The following is a 21,294-nucleotide window of genomic DNA, read 5'->3' as shown; positions in this document are numbered from 1 at the left end:
CAGATAACCATCTATAGGAGCCTTTAAAAAAAAAAATTAAGGTAATGAGTGTTATGTTCCGGTAATACATTTTATTTTGATTCAAGTATTGGGATAGGAGAACCCATGAGACCAATGATAACATGAACCACAGTGGAAGAAATTCATTTTCAGAAGCCTGTGGACAGATGATAACCAACCATTCTTTGGCCGAGTAGGTCCTGAAAGAATACCCAACTTACATGAACACGTTTGTATCTTGAGAGGTGGTTATTATTTGGTGGTTGGTCAGGTGAGGGATACAAAATAACAGAATATGGACATCACGGTCAGTGGGGTTGCTTCACCTGACTTGCTGTTTGGTTAGTGTGTTTGCTGTAATGGTCTTGGCGAAACTATCATTCCCCCAATGGGGGCAAAACCCATGCAGTGATTTTTGTTTGTTTGTGTTCCTTCCTCTCTCTCCTTTGCAGATGAGAAGCCCAAGGTAAACCCCAAACTTTACATGTGTGTGTGTGAAGGCCTCTCCTGTGGGAATGAGGACCACTGTGAAGGCCAGCAGTGCTTTTCCTCGCTGAGCATAAACGATGGCTTCCACGTCTACCAGAAAGGCTGCTTCCAGGTCTATGAGCAAGGGAAGATGACCTGTAAGACCCCGCCGTCACCTGGCCAAGCTGTGGAGTGCTGCCAAGGGGACTGGTGTAACAGGAACATCACAGCCCAGCTGCCCACTAAAGGTTCCCATGGGCTTTTCTATTTCTAGATCAAGGGTTTTTGTTAGTATTTTCCTGACTCTGTGTGGGTTAAAGATGTAAGTAGCCACAAGGCTTTCCTCCTACTCTTTGAACAGTGGGTGGCAAGGTGGGTAGCTGTAGGGAGGAAGAGAAAGGCATGGCCTTTTGGAATCTACAAGGAGGATGGATGTTTGGGGGAAAGTGAGCAAGGTGATGTCTACCTTGGGGACCATTTGGCTGCCCAGATCTCTCTTGGTTGTCATGAGAGGTGAACAGTTCCTGGCACCCTTTTCTGTTAAGGAGCTATGATGTCATAATTCGTGAAACAATTTTGCTTGGTAAATAGTCATCTATGTTGAGTGTGTAGGGAGGAAAATGAAACATAAGGCTTCAGTGCCCGAGTGGAATACCTTCCCTTCTTTATGAGAAAGGAGACAAAGACAGTCTCCCATATCTGATGCCCAGTGATCTATCACTGAAACTTGAAGCTGGGTGAGATTTCATATCAACCTTGTGGTTTTTGTGGAATCTTCTCTGTATAATAATCACGATGGATTTCAGTCCTCCTCTGAAACTGTTTCCCCATAAAATGAGCACTAAATTGTGATGCCAAAGTCCCTACAAGTATTAATTAATTAAAAAATTGTCTTTGTGGACTCAGTTGAAGCCGAATTTATTCTCTTAGTATATGGTACATTTTTAATAGACGTAAATAGTCAATTTTGTACTCACAAAAGAAGAAATATACTGTAGGAGAGGCTACTAAGAATATCCACGGCCAGAAATGTCAGCCAGTAAGGGAGGAGGCAGAAAAATGAAAAAAAGCTGATACAAGATCATATAATTTTTGAAGTTATGGTGAGGACCTTAAGGCATATGGGAAAGGTAAATTCTGATAAGCAAATAGGGTTGAATAATGAAGGAGATTTTTGAAAGAGAGTTCAAGTATTTAAATGGTTACAACTAAAAGGGTGCTAGATGGAATAAACTTTACTCTTAAACTTTGTGAGTTAAATTGTTATCAACAGAGTGGAGACACCACAGAGAAATGTCTGCATTTATACAAAAATTTTATCTACAGTATGAGAAGTTTCTAATCTGCAGAATACTCTGCCAGATAAGAGTTGTAATAGAAAATTTATTTTCTTTACTTAAAGAATTCCTAATTTAATTAGGGAGGCCCAATATTTATAATTTAATGTTGTATATAATTAGTTTTACACTTTATCGTACAAATGACATGTATGATGGAGTATTATGTGCCAACTTGTTGATTAATTTGATTTGGAAAGTTAAAAGAAATATCAAAAGGAAGTTAGGATTGCGATTGGATGGCTGAAGGGGCCAGGGATGTGGAAACGAGTAAAGCATACTTTGGGGCAAACAGGGCTTGGTGACATAATGTCACGAAGGGACCTGAGATTCATAGGTGATTATGGCTTTGGGATCTTTTAATCTTGGCCCTTACCATCTAACTAAGAAATTTTGATTTAACTCACTAGGCAAGATGAAAGTCTTTCTGAATATTTGCTTGAGTGACCTGGGAGTGTTGGGTGCACGCATGCATGTTTGAAAGGTAATGAACAATGTCTGAGCCAGGGAGTGAATAAGCGATTCGGCAAATGAATGAGTAAGTGAATGACTGTTTTGAGCGAATGAATGAATGTTGAATAAGTGAGTTATAGATCAGATGAATGAATAGATTCCTTGGCAAAAATCATGATGTAAAAAGAGCAACGAGAATTCAGCAATGTATGTCCAAGGTACACTGAAGAGCGAGACCACAGATTGGGTAATTTGGTCTTAACTCAGGTAACACTTTCTCATAGGAATATCTCAGTGTAATGTCCGTCTGTCAGGGCTTGATGATAAAATATCCTTACAGATCCAATCTACGTTAATAAGGACAGTATCAGAGATTTGTATAGTACCTTATATTTTAAAAATACTTTTCACATAGATGCATTAATACAGTTGGTTCTCAGTGGAATTTTTTCAAACTCCAGTTGTGTCTAAATGAATAAGGACTAAATGACTGGGCTGTTGGCCAGGTGTTAGGAAGTGTTTTAGTTTTAACACTATGCGGCTTGTAAGACAGTGTGGTCAGGAGCAGGAGCTACTCGTTAGGTATCAGTTATGCTAAATACTAAGTCAACAATGATCCTTACAGCCAATTACCCTTTCCTCTCCCATCTCCAGGGAAATCCTTTCCTGGAACACAGAATTTCCACTTGGAGATTGGCCTCATTATCCTGTCTGTAGTGTTTGCAGTTTGCCTTCTAGCCTGCCTACTGGGAGTCGCTTTCCGAAAATTTAAAAGGCGCAACCAAGAACGCCTCAATCCCAGAGATGTGGAGTACGGCACCATCGAAGGGCTCATCACCACCAATGTTGGAGACAGCACTTTAGCAGTGAGTTTGTGGCCCCAGGGGACCCCAAACATAACAAAGATGGCTGAAGATGCTTTCTTATTTCAAGCATAAATGCTAACCAGTAACTGGTGACTAGACAGTGTGTATACATGCCGTTGGTCAATTATGTCCTAAGCAAGCATATGCTGATACTCTGTGTAAGTTTAGTCTCCTCTATGTGAGAACATTTATCTTAGACATTTACATTAATTGAGGGAGTGGATTTATTTTTGCTGACTCTTGGTAGTTATTTTTCTTTTGAGAGTAAAGGAAGAGGGACAGACAGTGGTTGCCTATAATTTGGGGGGGGCTTGGAGTTTATGCTACTTAGTAACACTATTTTTAGCAATAAAAGTGCTTTCAAAAACAGCATCTTTTGCTTAATATTAAAAATCCCTTCTAGATTATTTCAACACTATAATTTAAGACTTTAAAACCCGACATCCAAAAAAGTGGCTATCAAATTTTTCATGTTCCTGTGCTGCCCCCTTGTGGAGTGCAGTCATTTGGTTAGACCAGGGCAGTCCAATAGAAACGTGCGGCACATGTAATTTAAATTTTGCTAGTAGCCATTTTTAAAAAAGTTAAAAAAGAAAACCACAGGTGATACTAATTTTAAGACTATATTTAACCTACTGTATATAATTATTATCATTTCAACATATAATCATAAATAATTATTAATGAGATATTTTTGCACCCCCCCCCTTTTTTTTTGGGAACTGAGTTTTCAAAATCTGCTGTGTTTTTTACATATACAGCACGTATCGGTTCAGATCAGCCACCTTTCTCTGACTGGGTGTCAACATATGTCTAGTAGCTATCCTAGCAGACAGCACAGGGCTAGAAACCATTGTTTTTATTTGTTTTAGAGTTACTCTTTTGCACATTTTTAAATGATGAAATGACATTAAAAAGTGACTGTCTTTCTTTTTTCACTTTTTAAAACAACTTTAAACTTTAAGTGAGGAAAGGGAATCACGTTCTGTGGATGGGGTGCCATCAAGTGCCAAAGGGAAAAGTAATAACATTCTACAGGGATACTGTGCTGAGCCGGTGCTCCTCTGAAAAAGGCAAAGCTTTGTGACTGTTAGTGAGATGTTAAAGACATGCTGTTACCCAGTTGAGACTCTTCTTGTCATAACCTGATGAACTGAAAGATGGTCAAGGGGAGAGGGGTGTAGATCAGTACTAAGCATGCACGAGGTCCTGGGTTCAATCCCAGTACCTCCATTAAAGAAAAAGAAAGAAAGAAAGGTGATCAAGGTGGTAGCTTTTATGTTATTCAGTGTTATTTAATGCCATGACCATGTATCACCTAAGATCATCTTGTATTAAGTCTTGTTCTCCTCGACGACAAACTTAAAAGTGTCTGGGAGTCCTGCAGTTAAGCCTGCCCTGCGACTGCTTTTTTTGCTGGAGAAGACTTGACCTCACCAGTCTTCCTAGCTCAGTTGGTACAGCTGGACTACAACCCTTGGCGAGTTGTTAAAACATCTGATGATGGCTGATCCAGGCTGAGAAATATCCCATCCTACTGCCTTCCCCATCACTGGACCACAGTCAGATGTACTTTTTTGTATGAAAAAAGGGGGAAGCAATCTTGTTTGGCTCCTTTAACTTACCTATTTAAATCGTGGTAGTACAGCGAAACTGGGAAAAGAAGAAATAAGGATGTTTCATTTAAAAAGTGTAGAAATACAGGTTTTCATTAGAAAGGTACTTGGAATTTTCTTTCAAGTTTTAAGGCAAATTAAATGAGTTCATTGACTTAGTAGCAAGGAAGATACAAGGCTCTGCATCCCGACAAAGCTTTTAGCAAAGCAAGATTCTGAGACAGTCAGAACTTAGCTCCTCAGAGCTACTAATGTAACTGATCATGTTGGGCAATGATTGGGATTTCCAGTGTAAATTACTGTTTCAGTGGCTTCTATAATTTTGAAAGCGGAACAGAAGTATATGTTAAAATAGTCTCAACCCAACCATGTTAGATGACTATCATGATACAATGACACCGTAAGGAACACTGTTTAAAACAAGTTGTCATTATCGGTCTACATACTAGCTTATTTAAGTGAGATGCTCATTTATGTGATACAGCAATGCATACCTGACTAAACAGCTCCCCTACATTGAAAAAGAAGCCTTGGGATCCAAGAGTTGAAGTAGATGTTTGTTAGTTAGTCTTTGATTGATACCACCCCCTCCCTGAAGTCTGTGAACTAGGTTTAGAACCAGGATTATACATTATGATGAAACAACACATTAGTTTAATTTTCAGAATTATTCTCTCAAAAAAATTGAATGAATAAAGAGAAAAAAAGAACAGCCAAAGAGAGGGTTAAGGAGATATGAAACTCTGCTTCATCTACATTCAGTTTCTTGTTGATTATCCATTTTGTGGCTTTTAAGGATTCTAAATTTCTTCCTTTGGATGTTCAGATTTTGGTAATTTTGCTGATCAACAGTACTTCACAGTGATGCTCAGAGTAAGTAAAAGATGATGAAATTCAAACAAAGAATGTATTACTTTAACAGGCCAGCTAAAATGTTTGGGAAAGGACAAGCTTTGGGGGGGAGCGTTAGCTCAACGTCACTGCACCCTTACCACAATCACCATGGGCACAATATTGCTTATTATAGAGAATCCATTCCTGATTGAGAAGGCTTCTGCTTCTTGGCTTGCACTGAGAGTAAGAAGGGAAAATTTATGAATGAACTAATTGGGAATCTTTTTTGTACTGTGTTCATTTTTAGAAGTAGATTTGGGGTATGGTTTTATGTTTTAATGAAAGACTTTTTCTCTCCCTGCTTTGTGGGAAATTGACATCAAGAAATGACATAGAGGAGTTAATTTTGTGATTCTTTTGTTCCTCACCTACCTACAAGGTAACCTCCATCCACGTACCCTCTCCTCTTGAGTGTACCAGTTTAAAGGACCTCACATGGCCACTGGAGTCTTTCCAAGACAAACAGCATTAGAGTTGCTTGTTCCTTATTCCTAGTTTGTTTGTTCCTTATTAGAACATTAGGCATGTCAACTAAAGTGGATCCTTCGGTAGATACCTATGAGCAGAGCAGAACACAGTCAGCTTTGCCCAGCTCTTGGATTTGCGTGCCCTTTCTCCTCTTTTTGCTCCACTCGCTTTTCTGTCTACTGCTTCCCCTTGAGCTTAGCTCTGCCTGCATCTTGGACTTTCTAGTTTGCATCTTTGACTTTGTCCACTCAGCTTCTTTTTTGTGTATTTTATTCTAAAACTCTAGATACAAGAAAGAACTACTTATCCCTCTAAAAAACCTATCATATATTAGGGAGAATGCTAGCTTCTGAAATAAAAGCAGGCCTTCCTCCGGTGGGGCTTTCCACACACACGAACAGTCCAGGATTGCTGCCCCTGTGCAAGTTACACCCACATGCATGCTCATTCTCTAACCTGGGAGCTGTTCCTCAATAGCTTCTCTTTCTCCTTGTTTTGAACCACAGGATTTATTGGATCACTCGTGTACATCGGGAAGCGGCTCTGGTCTTCCTTTTCTGGTACAAAGAACAGTGGCTCGTCAGATCACACTGCTGGAGTGTGTCGGTAATTGTTTTCCCTTTCCTTTGCGGGTTATGTGCGGTGATAGCTGTGGTTCTAGGAACAGAATGGACCTTGGAAAATCTGCTTCTTGTTGCCTGTTGCTTGTTAAAGGTCAAATGTGAGGTAGCTGTGTGGTGTGGCTATGCCTCTAATCTCTGTGACTTGTGTTGGAGCACTAGAACTTGGTGAAGCTCTTGTCAAAGTAGTCTGCCACTAGTTAGGACAGAGAATGCCTCGTCAAAACCTTTTAGTTTAAATTAGACCCTTCAGGATGATGGGATTGCTTAAAAATAAATTAACATGGCTGCTCCTGACATTGGCATTGGAGGAGCTGAGGTAAGTCGGCTTTTGGACAATTAACTTGGTGACTGCAATTCTCTCACTCTTCCCCTGCCTTAACCAAAAAAGAAAGAAATGTAGCAAAGCTACATCTATAACTGCTTTATTTAAGCAAGAGCTATGTACATTTCTCTATGGCCACACATTTTTTCCCATATTGGAACCTATTTGTGTAGAGATGTAATCATAGTGTGTATATAATAATCTGTGCTCCTTTTTTTCAGTTTTAAGCTCACATACATTTCCATGTATTTGTACACATCACAGAAATTTGAAAGATTGTGTAATTGTCTGTTGAATGATAACTTTAATAATACTGCTTGAAAAAGTTTTTGCGCACATTGCTTCTTTGAGTGCACAGAATACATTCCCAGGAATTGGGGTTCCTGGGTCAAAATTTGCGATTTTTTTATGGCTTGTCTTATTTACTGTCGGATTGCCCTCTAGGAAGATGGTGCAAAATGCTTTTTTTCCCCGTAAGTCCTGAGTTGTATTAGTTGTAGTATTGTGAGGTGGTCATTTGCAAGTCACATGATAGTTTTCATTCACATCCCCTTAGATGGCGTTCGGGGTTGGCCACAGTAGCAATGATGGACTAGAAACATCTCCACGCTCTCCTCCTACTTCTCCTGGTTTCTCTGGGCTGGCTTTGCAGCTCCTGCTGGGGAGGTGGCTGGCCATCATAAGCTGTCTTTACCACTTGTCTGCTATCCTCCAACTTTTCTTCCTGTTTTCCTGGAAACCAGGACACCCTCAAATGCAGGAGTGGAAGAGGGTGGGCAGAGGTAGTCAAAGCAGCGACTGCCACCTTCAGGCACACAGGCGGCCAGCAGGGGCCTGTCGCCTTTTCTCTGGATCTGTAGCTACTGTGGCTATTTCTGAACCCCTGCTTCCTGCTGCTTCTCCACGGTGGACTGGGAGTAGAAAAGTGAGAATGGAGAGCCCCCAGTGTGCCACTGTTTACAGCCAGGGTTGTCCTCTTGTGCCAGATGACATCCTGGTTTTTTTTTGTTTTTCGTTTTTGTTTTTGATGAACAAGGGTACCTGGGTAGGTAGAAGGCGGTGAAGGGGGACATGACTCCCTCCCCTCCTGTCCCAGGGCCTCTCACCCTTCACAGAGCAGCAGCCCTCAAGGTCAGTCCTCAGAGATGGACTCCAGAGTCCAAAGGGCAAAATAACACTGCACCTTTAAAAATACGTACTAAAAAAAATGCATACTATTTCCTGTTGTATAGATATTCTTCAGCATTTTTTGAAAGAGTGTAAGTTCAGTCAGAGCATTTTGTTGGTTTAGTGCTGAAGACTTTAATAAAAACACTGCCTTTTCAGTAGCTTCTAGTTAGTGCTCATGTGGTACAGCCTTGTATAAAAATATATGTAATGAATTACTTGGATAATATGTTACCATTTTTGGTTCAGATACATGGGAAGTTGGACTCGATCAGTCGGTACAGATGGTGATCAGTGAACCCTCAAATTTCAGGTACCTTAGGAATCCCCTTTTGGGTTTTCATGGCCTGGACTTTGGGGCAGCTCTGCTTCTGTTTTTAGGGACTTCTGCATTAGGTTGCATTTGTAAAAAGCATTTGACAACTTGAAAGTGTTTGAAAACCATTGAAGTAGGTTTCTGGTTCAATTCTGCTTGCACTGACGTCTATCTTTTTTTTCTTGAAAAAAAAAAAAGGATTTAAGGCAACTTTATAGTAATGTCCACAATGCTCTGGGATATTTTCCCTTCTTTCCTAATGAGAATATGAGGACAAAGGGCAAATAAAGATACAGAACGGAACCAAAGGCAGAAAGAGATTAGTGTACCATTTTCTAGGAGCTGATTTTGTAGATCTTAGCAGTAGCCTTCATCTTAAACTACAAATGCTGGGCAATTGCTAGGGCTTTATTAAAATTAATCCTGCACTAAATACTATTTTTGTGACCTGACAGTGGCCCACAAAGACCACCTACTGGCTACATTTAACACCTCTTTGGATTAGTCATTAGTATTTAATAGGGACCTTGCTTATCGTAAGGGAATCTAGATTGGGCGGTTTTGATTATATTTTAGGACATAATCGCCTGGACAGACATGCTTTTCTCTCCATGTTTGGGTTTTCAGTGCCTTAGTTTTTCAGCAAAGCTCTGTATTCCTGTACGTGCGGGCGGTGCTTATCACAAGCCATGATTCCCAGCAGCCACTTGCCTTGGTAGAAAGCCCCGTTGCCCTGCCAGTTACATCTCCTGCTGCGTCATTTTCTAGGTGCCGAATCTGTCTTTCCCCTCAATTATACCCTGGGTTGATCCCTGTAGTCTCGTGGTAATTACCTCCTCCTCCCATCTTCCCTGATCACCCCTACCTGTAATTAAGGAGAATAGAAGCGGGGGTGTGGAGTTGACAACCTGACAGTTGTGCTGCGGTTGCAGGAAGGGACATGCACGCAGTGGATCAGATCATGACTACTCACTGTGGTTTTGAAAATGTCTTCTCCACGTGGCCTTTTCGAAGTCACTGCCTTTTGGCATCACGGGGGCTGTCTCACAAGCGAACCCCTATGATCAATGTCAGAAATCAGGACTGTCCTGTCCTGGCATTATGTGTTTAAGACTTTGCTAATTCTCTCTTGAAATATATCCCCCACCAAGAAACCCTTTACGGATGGCAGTGGCTGCCTGTCAGTCTCCTACACAGCATTGTGTGTGTGTGTGTGTGTGTGTGTGTGTGTGTGTGTGTGTGTGTGTGTTATCTTTAATCCCTCAGAAGACACATCTCAAACTTAATAGTCTCCTTTGTGAAAAATATAAATGCATATGTAAATTCACAAATTTGGACTCTTAGAAAATGCCTATGTTGATCTTTTATGAAGGGAAGGAATCAAGGAAGCTATTCAGTTTAGCCACATACACTTTTTGGCTTTCATCAACATTAAAATCTAATAATCTACCATTTTCTAAATTTTACTTCCACATGCTTTTGCAAACCATATGCATTTCTTACATTTTAATAGAGGAATGTAAATGTAACCTTGTAATTAGCAGCTGATTGTACAAATGCACATTCTGAGAGGATTTAATTTGATAGCACAGTGGGGTGGGTGGGAGGGACATGTTTCACCTTATTTTTGGATGTCTTTACAGGCAAAAGGTTATGGTATTTATTTCCCCAAATTGTGTTTTTCCGTGGGAGGAGTTAAGAGTTGCAGGCACAAAGTTTATTGGCTGCCTGTCCTGTCCTCCTGTCCAATGTCCCCCCGTGTTGCTTTCCACAGGGAAAGGCAGGTATGGTGAGGTGTGGAGGGGCAGCTGGCAAGGGGAGAATGTCGCTGTGAAGATCTTCTCCTCCCGGGATGAGAAGTCGTGGTTCAGGGAAACAGAATTGTACAACACTGTGATGCTGAGGCATGAAAATATTTTAGGTGAGTACAGAAGTAATTCTCTCATTAATTTTTATCTAGAAAGAAATAATTGCCTTCCTTTGCCCTCTCTGACTTGGTGTACATGAATTTGCAGATCTCTCTTAAAAAGTGGCATAGGGGATTATCAGCATTTATACACTGTCTAATTATCTCTTAACACAAATTTCTTGTTTAAATCTGCAGAGAAGCTAAGTTTGAAGATTTTCTGGATGATGAAAAGGAAATTGTTATTGCTGAGTTCTTACTCTGCAGGTTGTTATTTAAATAACAAAAATTTGCCCCATATTGTTCACTTCAAGGCTTCCTCCATAGTTCTGCCTACCCCACCCTTTTTGAATATTTATTACTTGAATCAAACGAAGAAAGATCTTTGGACGATTTCCTAGAGATTCATAGAGATTCATAGCTCCCAGGGACGTCGTAATTAAATGCACATTCCTTCAAACAAGGCATCGTTTTTAAAGCCCAGATTTAGAGAGGGATTTAGCATACATTTTAATTTGGAAACTAAAGCTTGGAAACATTTGTGAAGTGTGTGACGAGCCCATTGAAATACTGAAGTAGAAAGGGTTAGAAAATTCCTTTAGCCCGTGTGACTTCTCTGTTTTTGAAAAGCTTCTCTAAATGTGTTTACACTAATACATGTATGATGAAGGCTGCCTGGAATGCTTCTCTAATAGTGGATACAGAGTTTCCACAGAATTTGACTCTTTGTAGGATAATGTTGGCCACTGTGTAGCTATTGGATTAGGTTTGGCTTGTAGAAAGGCCATTGCCAGAATTTATTTCTCTTCCAGTACTGCCAATTTAGTATTAAACCTGAGTCAGGTTGTCTGCAAATAATGGTTTGACAGTTGTCCAAAGCTTTGCTTTAACAGTTTGGTGGTATGTTCCGTGTCAGAATTCTCAGTTCCTGCTGTCATTCTCTCTCCTTCCCTTACCCCCTGGGCCCTTGCCATCACCTAATCCTCCTCTCTAGTATTGCTGTTGTTGGTCTTCCCTTTCCAGTCCATCTTGCTGCAGTGACTTATCTTCCACTGGGGAGCTGAGACACTTTGGCTCAGAATATCTTTGGTGACTCCCACGTTGCTTGCAACATTTGTGACTTCCAAGCCTGGCATTCCAGATTCCCTATTTTGGGGTCTCAGAGAGGCTCACTCTGAAGCTTCCTCTATGAATATGTCCACGTGCAGCCACTTCCAGTACTTGCCATTCCTTGGGATCGCCATCAACGTTCACATGTCTGTGCCTTTGTTCATGTTACTCCTGATCACTCATTAACCCTGTCCCCTCTCCAACCGCCGTCCCCTTTCCAACCGCCCCTTCCTCCATCACAACTTCTCAGTTCCCTTCCAGACTCTCCCATGGGATTTGATTGTGCTTTTCTGTACTCCTGCACTTTGCACATCTGCTGTCATAGACTGCCCTATATTGCAGTTAGATGTGAATGTAACGACAGTAGGATGTTAAGTACATCATATGATGTATGTATGTAACAGTATGATGTATCTAACAGTGTGATGTTATATACATCAGTTTGATGATGCAGTTAGATATGTATATAACAACAGTAATGACCAGTTACTATGCAGTGGGCACTGCTTTAAGTGTTTTATTGCCTTTTCCCATTTAATCTTCACCATGACTGTAAGAAGTTAGGTACACGTGTTTTCTTAGTTGTAACTGATGAGGTTTTGAGGTACAGAAAGGTTAACATCACCCAGCAAGTTAAATAATGGAGCTGAGAATCACACCAGATGGTCTGATTCTTAACCACATGGTAGTTAGCTCGTGGAATAGCTTCTTAGATTCTAGAGTCAAGAGTGTGAGGTGAAAATTCATCTACAGTCAAAATTATCTTTAAATGCCCCAGTTTTTCTCTCTGACACTGGAGCAGACTGAGACTGAGTAACAGCTAAAGCCCTGGTTGTGTTAGAAGCCGTGATGTATAAGAAGTACTTACCTTTGAACAGCAGAATTACTCTTAGTGGGCAGGTGCACGTACGCTGAGAAGAACATGGGCTCGGAGACTCACTGAAGAAAGGGTGTGTTCAGGCAGCCCCACTCATTCCCCTGGGGCTCACAGGCTCATTGAGCAAAACGCTCTACATAGTGCTGTGCTCTGCAAATAGTCACTTTATCCATGCTCTTGAGTTAAATGACCTGTGATGCCACTCCATTGTACACCAAGGACACGAATTATTTCCATTGTTTTGGCTTTTACACCCAGTACTGAGGACAGTTCCCTGCATATGGTAGGTGCCCAGTAAGTATTTATTAAATTGGATTTGATCACAAGGAAAATTTGAAAGTTACCTTTGCAATAGGATCCCTGTAAGAGAAGTTAGGTTCCCTTAGTGTGATCACAGAGGGCAAAACATTGCCCACTTCTTATTACCTAATGACCCATGGAAATTCTGGATTCATGAGCTCTTTTCTACCCTCATCATAATTATAGCTATATGGATTAATCTTACTGTGTAGTCAGTCCTTTTAGCAGAGAAAGCTTGTAGAAATGCACTATCCTTTTTGATTAAACTTCTTTCACTGCTTTAGCGGTATTTTGGATGTAGAGACTTGAAGGTTTTCTATGATCATTTTCTTTTCTGTCAAAAGAGCATATTATTTTGAATATCAGATTATGAGTTCCCTCCACCCTTGAGTATTGCTAACTCTAGCCCCTGCAAAATACACAATTAAATTACTCTAGCCCACACTGAATTATAGTTAAATTACCTACACACAGACACACACACACAAACTCTTGGGTCCTCATTGTTTATCCCCCCAGAATGATATTTTCCCAGTGATTAGTTTGGATTTCATCTCATCCTTCTGCTATATCGGGTGTAAAAGCCAACAAATAAATGAATAATGGGAGGCTGTGTTGTAGTGGCTGGGACAGTGTCTGGGAGTTTGAGAAGCTGGTTTCTGCTCTAGCATCTTTAGGGACCAAAGTTGTGTGTTTCTGAGCATGCTTTTCCTCACAAAAACCAGGGAGGTTAAGTTAATTAGACTTTCATGCCAAAGTCTCATCTAATACTCCTTTTTTTTTTTTTTTTAAATTATGGTACAGTATCCATTAAGTTTACCATTTTAATCGTATAAGTGACAGTTAAGTATATTCACATTGTGCCATCACCACCCTCCCTCTCCAGAACTGGCCCATGCTCTTAAAAGGTACTCCTAACCATTTAATCAGTCAGACTTTCTTGAGATCAGTTGGAAGTGAAGGAAACTACCTGAAAAAGATATTAAATTACAAAATTGTTGTGGTTTTAATTGAACCCTGAGCTATTTTAAACTATAATAATAACCAGTTTTCTTCAAAACTTACTGTGTGTTAGGCATCCTCTGAAGCATTTTATCTGTAATAACATTTATCTTTACAATAACCCTTTGAGATACAGGGTGATGCTATCTGTATCTTACAAACGAGAAACCAACGAAGCCATTTCATGTGGCATACGTGGGATCACCCAGCTCAGGCTGGTGGAGCCCAGTGGGCGCCCAGTAGTGCAGCTCCTGGGCTCAGCGTCTCACTGTGCTCCCCGGTGTGGTGGCCGCACTCTGCAGCTGTCCAGATGCCCAGAGCCTGGTTCCCGTGAGAGTTGCCAGTGAGAGGCTCACAAAGGGCACTGATTACTTCTCTTAAGATTTGGGGTTTTATTGTAGTTCTTGAGGAGCCTGGGAGGATGACTGTGACTGTTAATATAAGAGGTTTTTGCCCTGATCACTTTCTCTCCATGTTATGAACACATCCAGTGGCTGTGCTAGAGTTCCAACTTATAGGCACCTGTTCAGTCTCCACTAGGAGCAAAGTTCTTTGACTCAGAATGCGAAAGTCCCATAAAAATGCTCTAGCATGTTGAAGCAAATGTAGCTATATAATTCATGCAAGAGAGAAAGGTTTTTTTTTTTTAACCCTGCTTATTTAAAACTCATTTTTCTTGAAGGTCTAGAGCATAATTAATGGGACAGACAAAATCCTTCTCTAAGAACCTGGGGACTTAGGGAAGGTGAGAGAATAAACATTTATGTAATCACTTAGTCAGTTAGATGCTGCTCTCTCTTGGGCAGAGAAATCAGTAAAGGCTACCCAAATATACGGCAGTAATTTAATTTCTTTTGAGTGGTGCTTTTATAGTTTATGATATTTATTTTTGAGAAAGTCATTAAAGATGAATATCATTTGGTTTAAAATGATAAAGCAGAAACATTTTCTTTAGCAAGAATAACTAATGTCTAAGTGCACATTTTGACTGATATTATGGCCAGCTGAGGGCTCCAAGAGAATCAGCTCTGGGAGACAAAGACAGACTGGAGAACAGGGAAGAGTGAGAGACTAAGCTGGCTGTGAGGACCAGCTCAGGAAGAGGGAGAAAGAGATAGGGGACCAAGGTGCGGAAGTGTCATTCAGTTCACTTTACAGATGTCCCATGGATACAGATGACAAATTGTCTTTCTGTGATTTGAAATCAGCTTGTTTGGGGGGTAGTATGGCAGGTAAGAGTATGGGTTCCAGAGTAGGCTGCTGGGGACCATCACTGACCTTAATGTGCGTGATGTACTCTGCCTCCTTTGTGTGGTTGTTGGAGGATGGCTTGTGGGGTGTTTAGAACTGTGCCTGGCCCATTGCTAGTTCTCACTAATTATTGACTGTTTCCATTGTTGTCAATGATGATGATGATCAAATAGGGAACCTTTCTTTCTCCCCAGAGCTTTCCTAGGCAAGGTATGGTGCACCAGATCAGCTAGCACCCAACTTGGAGTTGGTAGCAACTTAATAGCTGTGTGATCCTTGGCACCTCCCAGCAGCAACTTCATTATTTGGAAAACGAATATAATGATACTTATCTTACTGACCTATTGAGAAAAATCCCATGAGAAAATATTTGTGAAAGTGATAAATTAAATTATAAATCATGTTATTATATAAATTATTAAATTATAAATCGAATTTTATATAAAGTACTTTATAAAAAGTAAGGAATTTTTACATATTTGCCTTTTCCTTTACACTTGCATAAGTCATTTAATTCTTCATATCATATGCATCTTTTTTTTTTCCCCCCAAATCCTCTCATATTTCTAAGTCCTATACTTCACTGTCTGTGTGTCCCTAAAGTATATCCCTCATGCTGGGACAGTGCCTCTGTAGCAGAAAAGACAGGCACACATATCACAATTTATTTCATAGATTAGGAAGTGCCTCCGACTTCAAGTTCTTTCAGTGTGCTGAAAAATCCCTTCAGAATGGCCAGAAAAATGTCTGCCTTCCTCTTTATCTATATCTTTCATTATATCACTTCTTTTCAGGACCACTTCAGCTGTCACTTCTTGATGGTAGCTTGTGGTACTATCTAGTCTGAATTATTATGATTCCCTGCTCTGGGCTCCTCTTGCCCTGTGCAGATATGTACTACAGGATTTTTCACATTATATCACAATTTTTCCTTTTCAAATCTGTCTTCTTTTCTAACCAACAAACACCATCATCTTGGTTTTTCTGTGTGACTGACAAGAAAACATCCCAGGTGCTTGTTTTACTTGATGGGTTCCTTTGTTTATTTGATGAATCAGTCAGATATTTAATACAAACCCACCCCCTTGATTTTACAGCAGAGACAATCCAAAGAGCCCAAATGAGTTGCCTGATATTACACAGCAGATCACAAGCAGAGCAAGGCTAGATCACAAGTGTTAGATTCTGGGTTTTAGTGTTCTTCCTGGGTGGTTGCTGAATGATCTGTGCTTTGAATATCAATGTGATAAAGGGTTTGACACTATCATTATGAGTAAGCACAAAGATATTATTCCTTTCTGAATCTTAATGCAATGTAAAATATTTTAAAGGATTATTTAAAGGATTAGTTACAATGAATGTAAGAATTTCCCATTCACTAGCAGTGCCTTTTTAAGGAATAAATATATTATTTTTCTCTATTGATGTCTCTGTAAACTTCCTCTCATGGTAGTTGGTGAGTTTATTTTTTGTTTTAGGTGATCTCTACTGTATGGTCACTATTTCTGTATACTAAAAGCTATGAGATGGAATTCTCATGTCTCTTAATTTTGTTTTTGCTTTCTTTAGGTTTCATTGCTTCTGACATGACATCAAGACACTCCAGTACACAGTTGTGGTTAATCACGCATTATCATGAAATGGGGTCGTTGTATGACTATCTTCAGCTTACTACCCTGGATACAGTTAGCTGCCTGCGAATAGTGCTGTCCATAGCTAGTGGCCTCGCACATTTGCACATAGAGATATTTGGGACCCAAGGGAAACCAGCCATCGCTCACCGAGACTTAAAAAGCAAAAACATCCTGGTTAAGAAGAATGGACAGTGTTGCATAGCAGATTTGGGTAAATTTTTAAAAATATATTTAAATTACTGTTTTTACTTTTGTTGTATTCCATTGTTTAGCCAGGTTGCATCTTTTTCCCCTTCTAACATTTTGTTATGAAAAATTTCAAGCATGCAGATTGAAAGGACTCCACACAGAACATCTGTATATCTACCACCTAGATGTTCCCATGAACATTTTACTGTTACCGCATATCTCTCCATCCTCCATTTATCAATACATCTTAATCTTTGATACATTTCAAAGTAAACTGCAGACAAAAGAGCCCTTCCCTCCAGAGTCTTCAGCATACACACCTTTGTATAAAATGCACGTCTTAATATACATTCTCAGAGTTTTGACAAATGCTGTAAAATCCAAATCTATATCAAGATACAGACCTTCTCATTTTCCTATAAGTCACCTCATGCTTGTTCAGTCAGTCCCTACTCCAGCCCACCCTCAGAGGCAGCCAGTAGGGTTGCATTCTGATTTTACAAGTCTCTACACAAAGTAGGTACACAATTAAATAACCTATGGAATGAGTTTGTCTTAAAAACTGGGTTCTAAGTTGTTCTTCTGTAACCAAGGCAAAATGATCAACCAAGAAAGAAGAAAAAGTCCCCAAACCACTTTACCATTTGCCCTGCTTGGATAGCTCCTTCTTACAGTGTTAGGGTAGTGCTTAATGTAGCTTTAATTGCATTATAAATAAGATTATTTTCATTTCTAGTGGCACTCTATATAAAACCTATTCATTCTAGACCCCTAGAATATTGGCTGAGTATTTATGCTAATGAGAACTGAGTTGTAATGTTGGTTATGCATTTCAGTGGACTACTGAGGATCCTCACTCTAGTTGAATAAAAAAATGGTTTTATCTTATATTCATATAATTGTAGTTACTGTTAAACTGATCAAAGTTTAGGCAGTATTAACTCTTATTTATGTAGTTGATAAAATCTATTGTTTGTTTTTAAACACAAGGGAGGCAGGAAAATTTATTTCTTTTGAAGCCCTTTAAAGTCTTTGCATTTACACTGAAGAATTATTTTATAGTGTTTTCCTGGTATGAACAGGCGTGGCCCTAAAGTTTTTGTGGGCAGTTTGAGTTGTAGTATAGAAGACTTTTATGGCTCTGCCATGGCTTATGGAGCTAAAGTGATTTGAGTTTCCCAATTATTGGCTCTTACTTTTGTGCAGGTCTTTTCATCTATTTACCTGCCCTAAGTGCTTGGCCTGCTTATACTCAGGGCAAGGATGGGGGCTCAGCACGGGGGACGTCAGGGTTTGACACTCTGTGTGATACTTCTGTGCTGTTTGAAACTTTCATAGTAGTGTGTTTATGTATATTCATGTTACTAAAAATCAGTTATGCCCACCTCACACAATTCTTACAAGATTCCAAAATTATTATAAATGCTTGGCGAACAATCATTCAGAGATGATTATGCTGTTATAGTCCAGAGGCCTAGGGAAGATGAACAAATTGAGACAGCTGTTGGTTTTGGTTTATGGGACTTAGGAGTTTTGTACAAATCCAACTAATTAATTAATTCTTTAACTGCATTTGTTTTGGCCTATAGTGTTCCAATTGGATATGTGGTTTCGTACAGAAATCTATGTTAAGGGGTCATTATTTAGGGGAGTAGATTCGTAGTACAGGAGACAGCTCCTATAGGACCATAATTTGTAATTTTTTACTTTATACTCAGAAATTAAGGACCACTTGTTAGAAATTATGTATTATTAATACTGCAAAACTACCAGTATTTTAGCATAAATGCCAGTATTCTAAACAGAAAGGTTTAAAAAATAGTATAGTGGTCATTTATATCCATAACACCTAGATTCAATAGTTATTAAAATTTTGCTGTTTTTGCTTTATCTGTATGTGGCTGTGTGTATATATATTTGCAAATTGGTTTGAAAATAATTTGCAGCTCTTTACTCAGAAATATTTCAAAATGCATCCCTTAAAATACCTCAAAATACATCTCTTGCATAATCACAGTTTATCGCATCTAAAAGTTATCAATTGTTTTTTAATATCATTGCCATAGACTCTTGGGGTTTATAAAAGGGAAAGAGGCACCAGTTTGACTTAGTCAAATGTGGTTGCCAATATCTTTGGTAATTATTAAGGCTGAGACGACATATGTGTTATCTCCTTGGCTTTATATAGTCATCATCCCACACTTTCAGAGCCATAGAGTGGGAGGAGAAGCATCTCCATCGATAACTTAGATCCCCGTAGTGTTGCCAAGGTTTACATGGCCTTCTTGCCCCACGTTGGCAATTTTCGTTATTTTGCATGTTACAGGAATCGTTTTCAGTTGGTCTGCATATGCCTCAAAAAGTAATTCCATTCCTGAACAAACCATGCATGTACCTGTCTGTTCCCTCCGATCTGTGAAGAATGCCAAGTCTCTCTAATTGGCTGAGGAATCCTGAAATGAGTCATGAGTTAAGCAGGTGCTTCAAAACCATTTAATGTGAGAGTTGTGCTTTGAATTGAGATCCAGTTTAAGGTTCTCTGGACCCAAGGGTGTAGAGAAAAGCCAGCGGGTGTGAGTGGTGTTACTGTACTGATGAGCAGTCCTCCATCAGGGACGGAGCAGTGCCCCGCGCACCCAGCCCTTCTGTGGTGAGGAATTACCTCAGCATCTCTGCAGTTTGTGCCTGCAGCCTCACTGGAGCTGTGGTGGAGCTTGAGAGCTTAATTAGCTTCTCATTAGGCCACTTTGAGGCTCCCATTTAACTTGTGAGCCTGCTTTCCCGTGGATTTTGGACACCAGCCTCACGTTGGTTTGGTACATTAGTTTATCTCCCCAAAACTTTCTGTCTCCGAGGTTCATGTATTAACCTGATAGCCTCAGAATGTGCCTGGCCTGTCATTTCTGCTCTCACACAAGTCATCACAGTGGCCTCCAGAGATGACTCTGGGTGCAGTGTGGCAGTGACCACAGACACCACAAGACGGCGCTTTTGACTGGGGTTGGTTACAAATCCTTCGGCAACCCTCCATGAGGAAGGCGGCGAGTGGTCTGACACTGTCATCTTCTTCCCTTCAGGCCTGGCAGTCATGCATTCCCAGAGCACCAATCAGCTGGACGTGGGGAACAACCCTCGTGTGGGCACCAAGCGCTACATGGCCCCCGAAGTTCTCGATGAGACCATTCAGGTGGATTGTTTCGATTCTTATAAGAGAGTTGACATTTGGGCCTTTGGACTTGTCTTGTGGGAAGTGGCCAGGCGGATGGTGAGCAATGGTAAGTATCTGATGTGATGCAATACTGCCCTTGTCCCAGTCCTGCTGATGCTGCTGCCTTTAAGTCCATGGTGCTCCGTGAATTACACTTGCCAAGCTGTCGGCATTTTTATCTGATTTACGGCTGGTCGAAGGCACATGAGGGATGTCTGTTCTAACTGTGGAATTTCTGGAAGAGACTATGTATTCCCTCTTTGTATGTTTGTTTTTCGTTATTTTGACCAGTCCATTTTTAAATCCTTCCTTCCTCCATCTTCCTTATGCTGCCTTCCTTCCCACCCTTCTTTGCGCTTCTCACAAGGGAGGTTTAGTGCGAGGAGACTGCTCAAGGGAATCTAAGGGTGAAGTCGGCTACTGTAGATTTTTTTTTTTACTTAAGTTTGGATTACTGAGAAGAGACTCAGGTTGTCCACTCAGAATTCACACCTTTGTAAGCAGCAGGCTGTATGTGCTGAGTAAGTGAAGTTTAAATTCAGGAAACCTTGAGTGGGAGGCTCAGTGCTGGTCCTCTTGTAAGTGTAAGAAATGGTCTTACCTCAGCAGTTAGGGAGGCGTGTGTGTATCATTTTTAACCCATTACCCGACATAGTAAACTCTCACCTCCATCTTTCAAATCCGCCACAAATACACTGTTGAACTTTAAGTACACTGTACTCTGGAATCTGGGTAATGTAACATAGTTTTAGTGTGCAAAAATTAAAATTGATAAGTTTTTGTGGTAGGTTTCTTTTCCCCCTAAGAGCACAGTATGTTTGCTTTTAACAAACTGTCTAAGGTTATCAAAGCCCATGTTTCAGATTATGCATAAACATACATACATTGTAACCTGACAGTTCTTTTGAAGTACTTTTTTTTGGATGGAGTCACGAACATTTCTTGGTAATTGTTTCTCAATTGTCAGGAGCTACTGACTTGGCATTTTGTGCCATTCCAGTGCCTTGAGAATTGTTTGCAACAGAGAGATTGTTTTGCTGATTTATAAAGCTCTGAACTTTGCCTGAAATTTTGCACAGTGATTTCAGTTCCCCATCCCCCACCCTAATTCTTGAGTACCTTAGGACTTAAAATCAAATTCTAATTAGTCAGTCTTAAAAACACTTTAGGGAAGAATTGGTGTTATAATAAACCGTGTGGTGGGGAACTTGCCCCACATGAAGAGGAGGCTAATATTCCATGGCCAGGATGGTAGCAGTCCAGCTGTGGGTGTGCTGGAGCCCCGCC

The 21,294-nt window shown here is 40.3% G+C and overlaps 1 protein-coding gene across 2 annotated transcripts in view; it reads left to right on the top strand.

Moving 5' to 3' along the window:
* Nucleotides 1–21,294, top strand: part of ACVR1 (activin A receptor type 1) — a 101,115-nt gene that overhangs the window by 68,750 nt on the left and 11,071 nt on the right. For both annotated transcript variants that reach the window (XM_010971338.3, XM_010971339.3), the window contains exons 4-9: nucleotides 453–716; nucleotides 2,913–3,124; nucleotides 6,609–6,708; nucleotides 10,305–10,451; nucleotides 16,546–16,821; nucleotides 19,877–20,074. In XM_010971338.3, coding sequence (XP_010969640.1) covers nucleotides 453–716; nucleotides 2,913–3,124; nucleotides 6,609–6,708; nucleotides 10,305–10,451; nucleotides 16,546–16,821; nucleotides 19,877–20,074 — 1,197 coding nt within the window. The remainder of the gene's footprint in view (nucleotides 1–452; nucleotides 717–2,912; nucleotides 3,125–6,608; nucleotides 6,709–10,304; nucleotides 10,452–16,545; nucleotides 16,822–19,876; nucleotides 20,075–21,294) is intronic.

This window comes from Camelus bactrianus, chromosome 5 (genome assembly GCF_048773025.1).
Source record: "Camelus bactrianus isolate YW-2024 breed Bactrian camel chromosome 5, ASM4877302v1, whole genome shotgun sequence".
In the NCBI taxonomy this organism is placed as follows: domain Eukaryota; kingdom Metazoa; phylum Chordata; class Mammalia; order Artiodactyla; family Camelidae; genus Camelus; species Camelus bactrianus.
The sequence above is the reverse complement of the archived record's forward strand: the minus strand, read 5'-3'. Positions and strand labels throughout refer to the sequence as shown.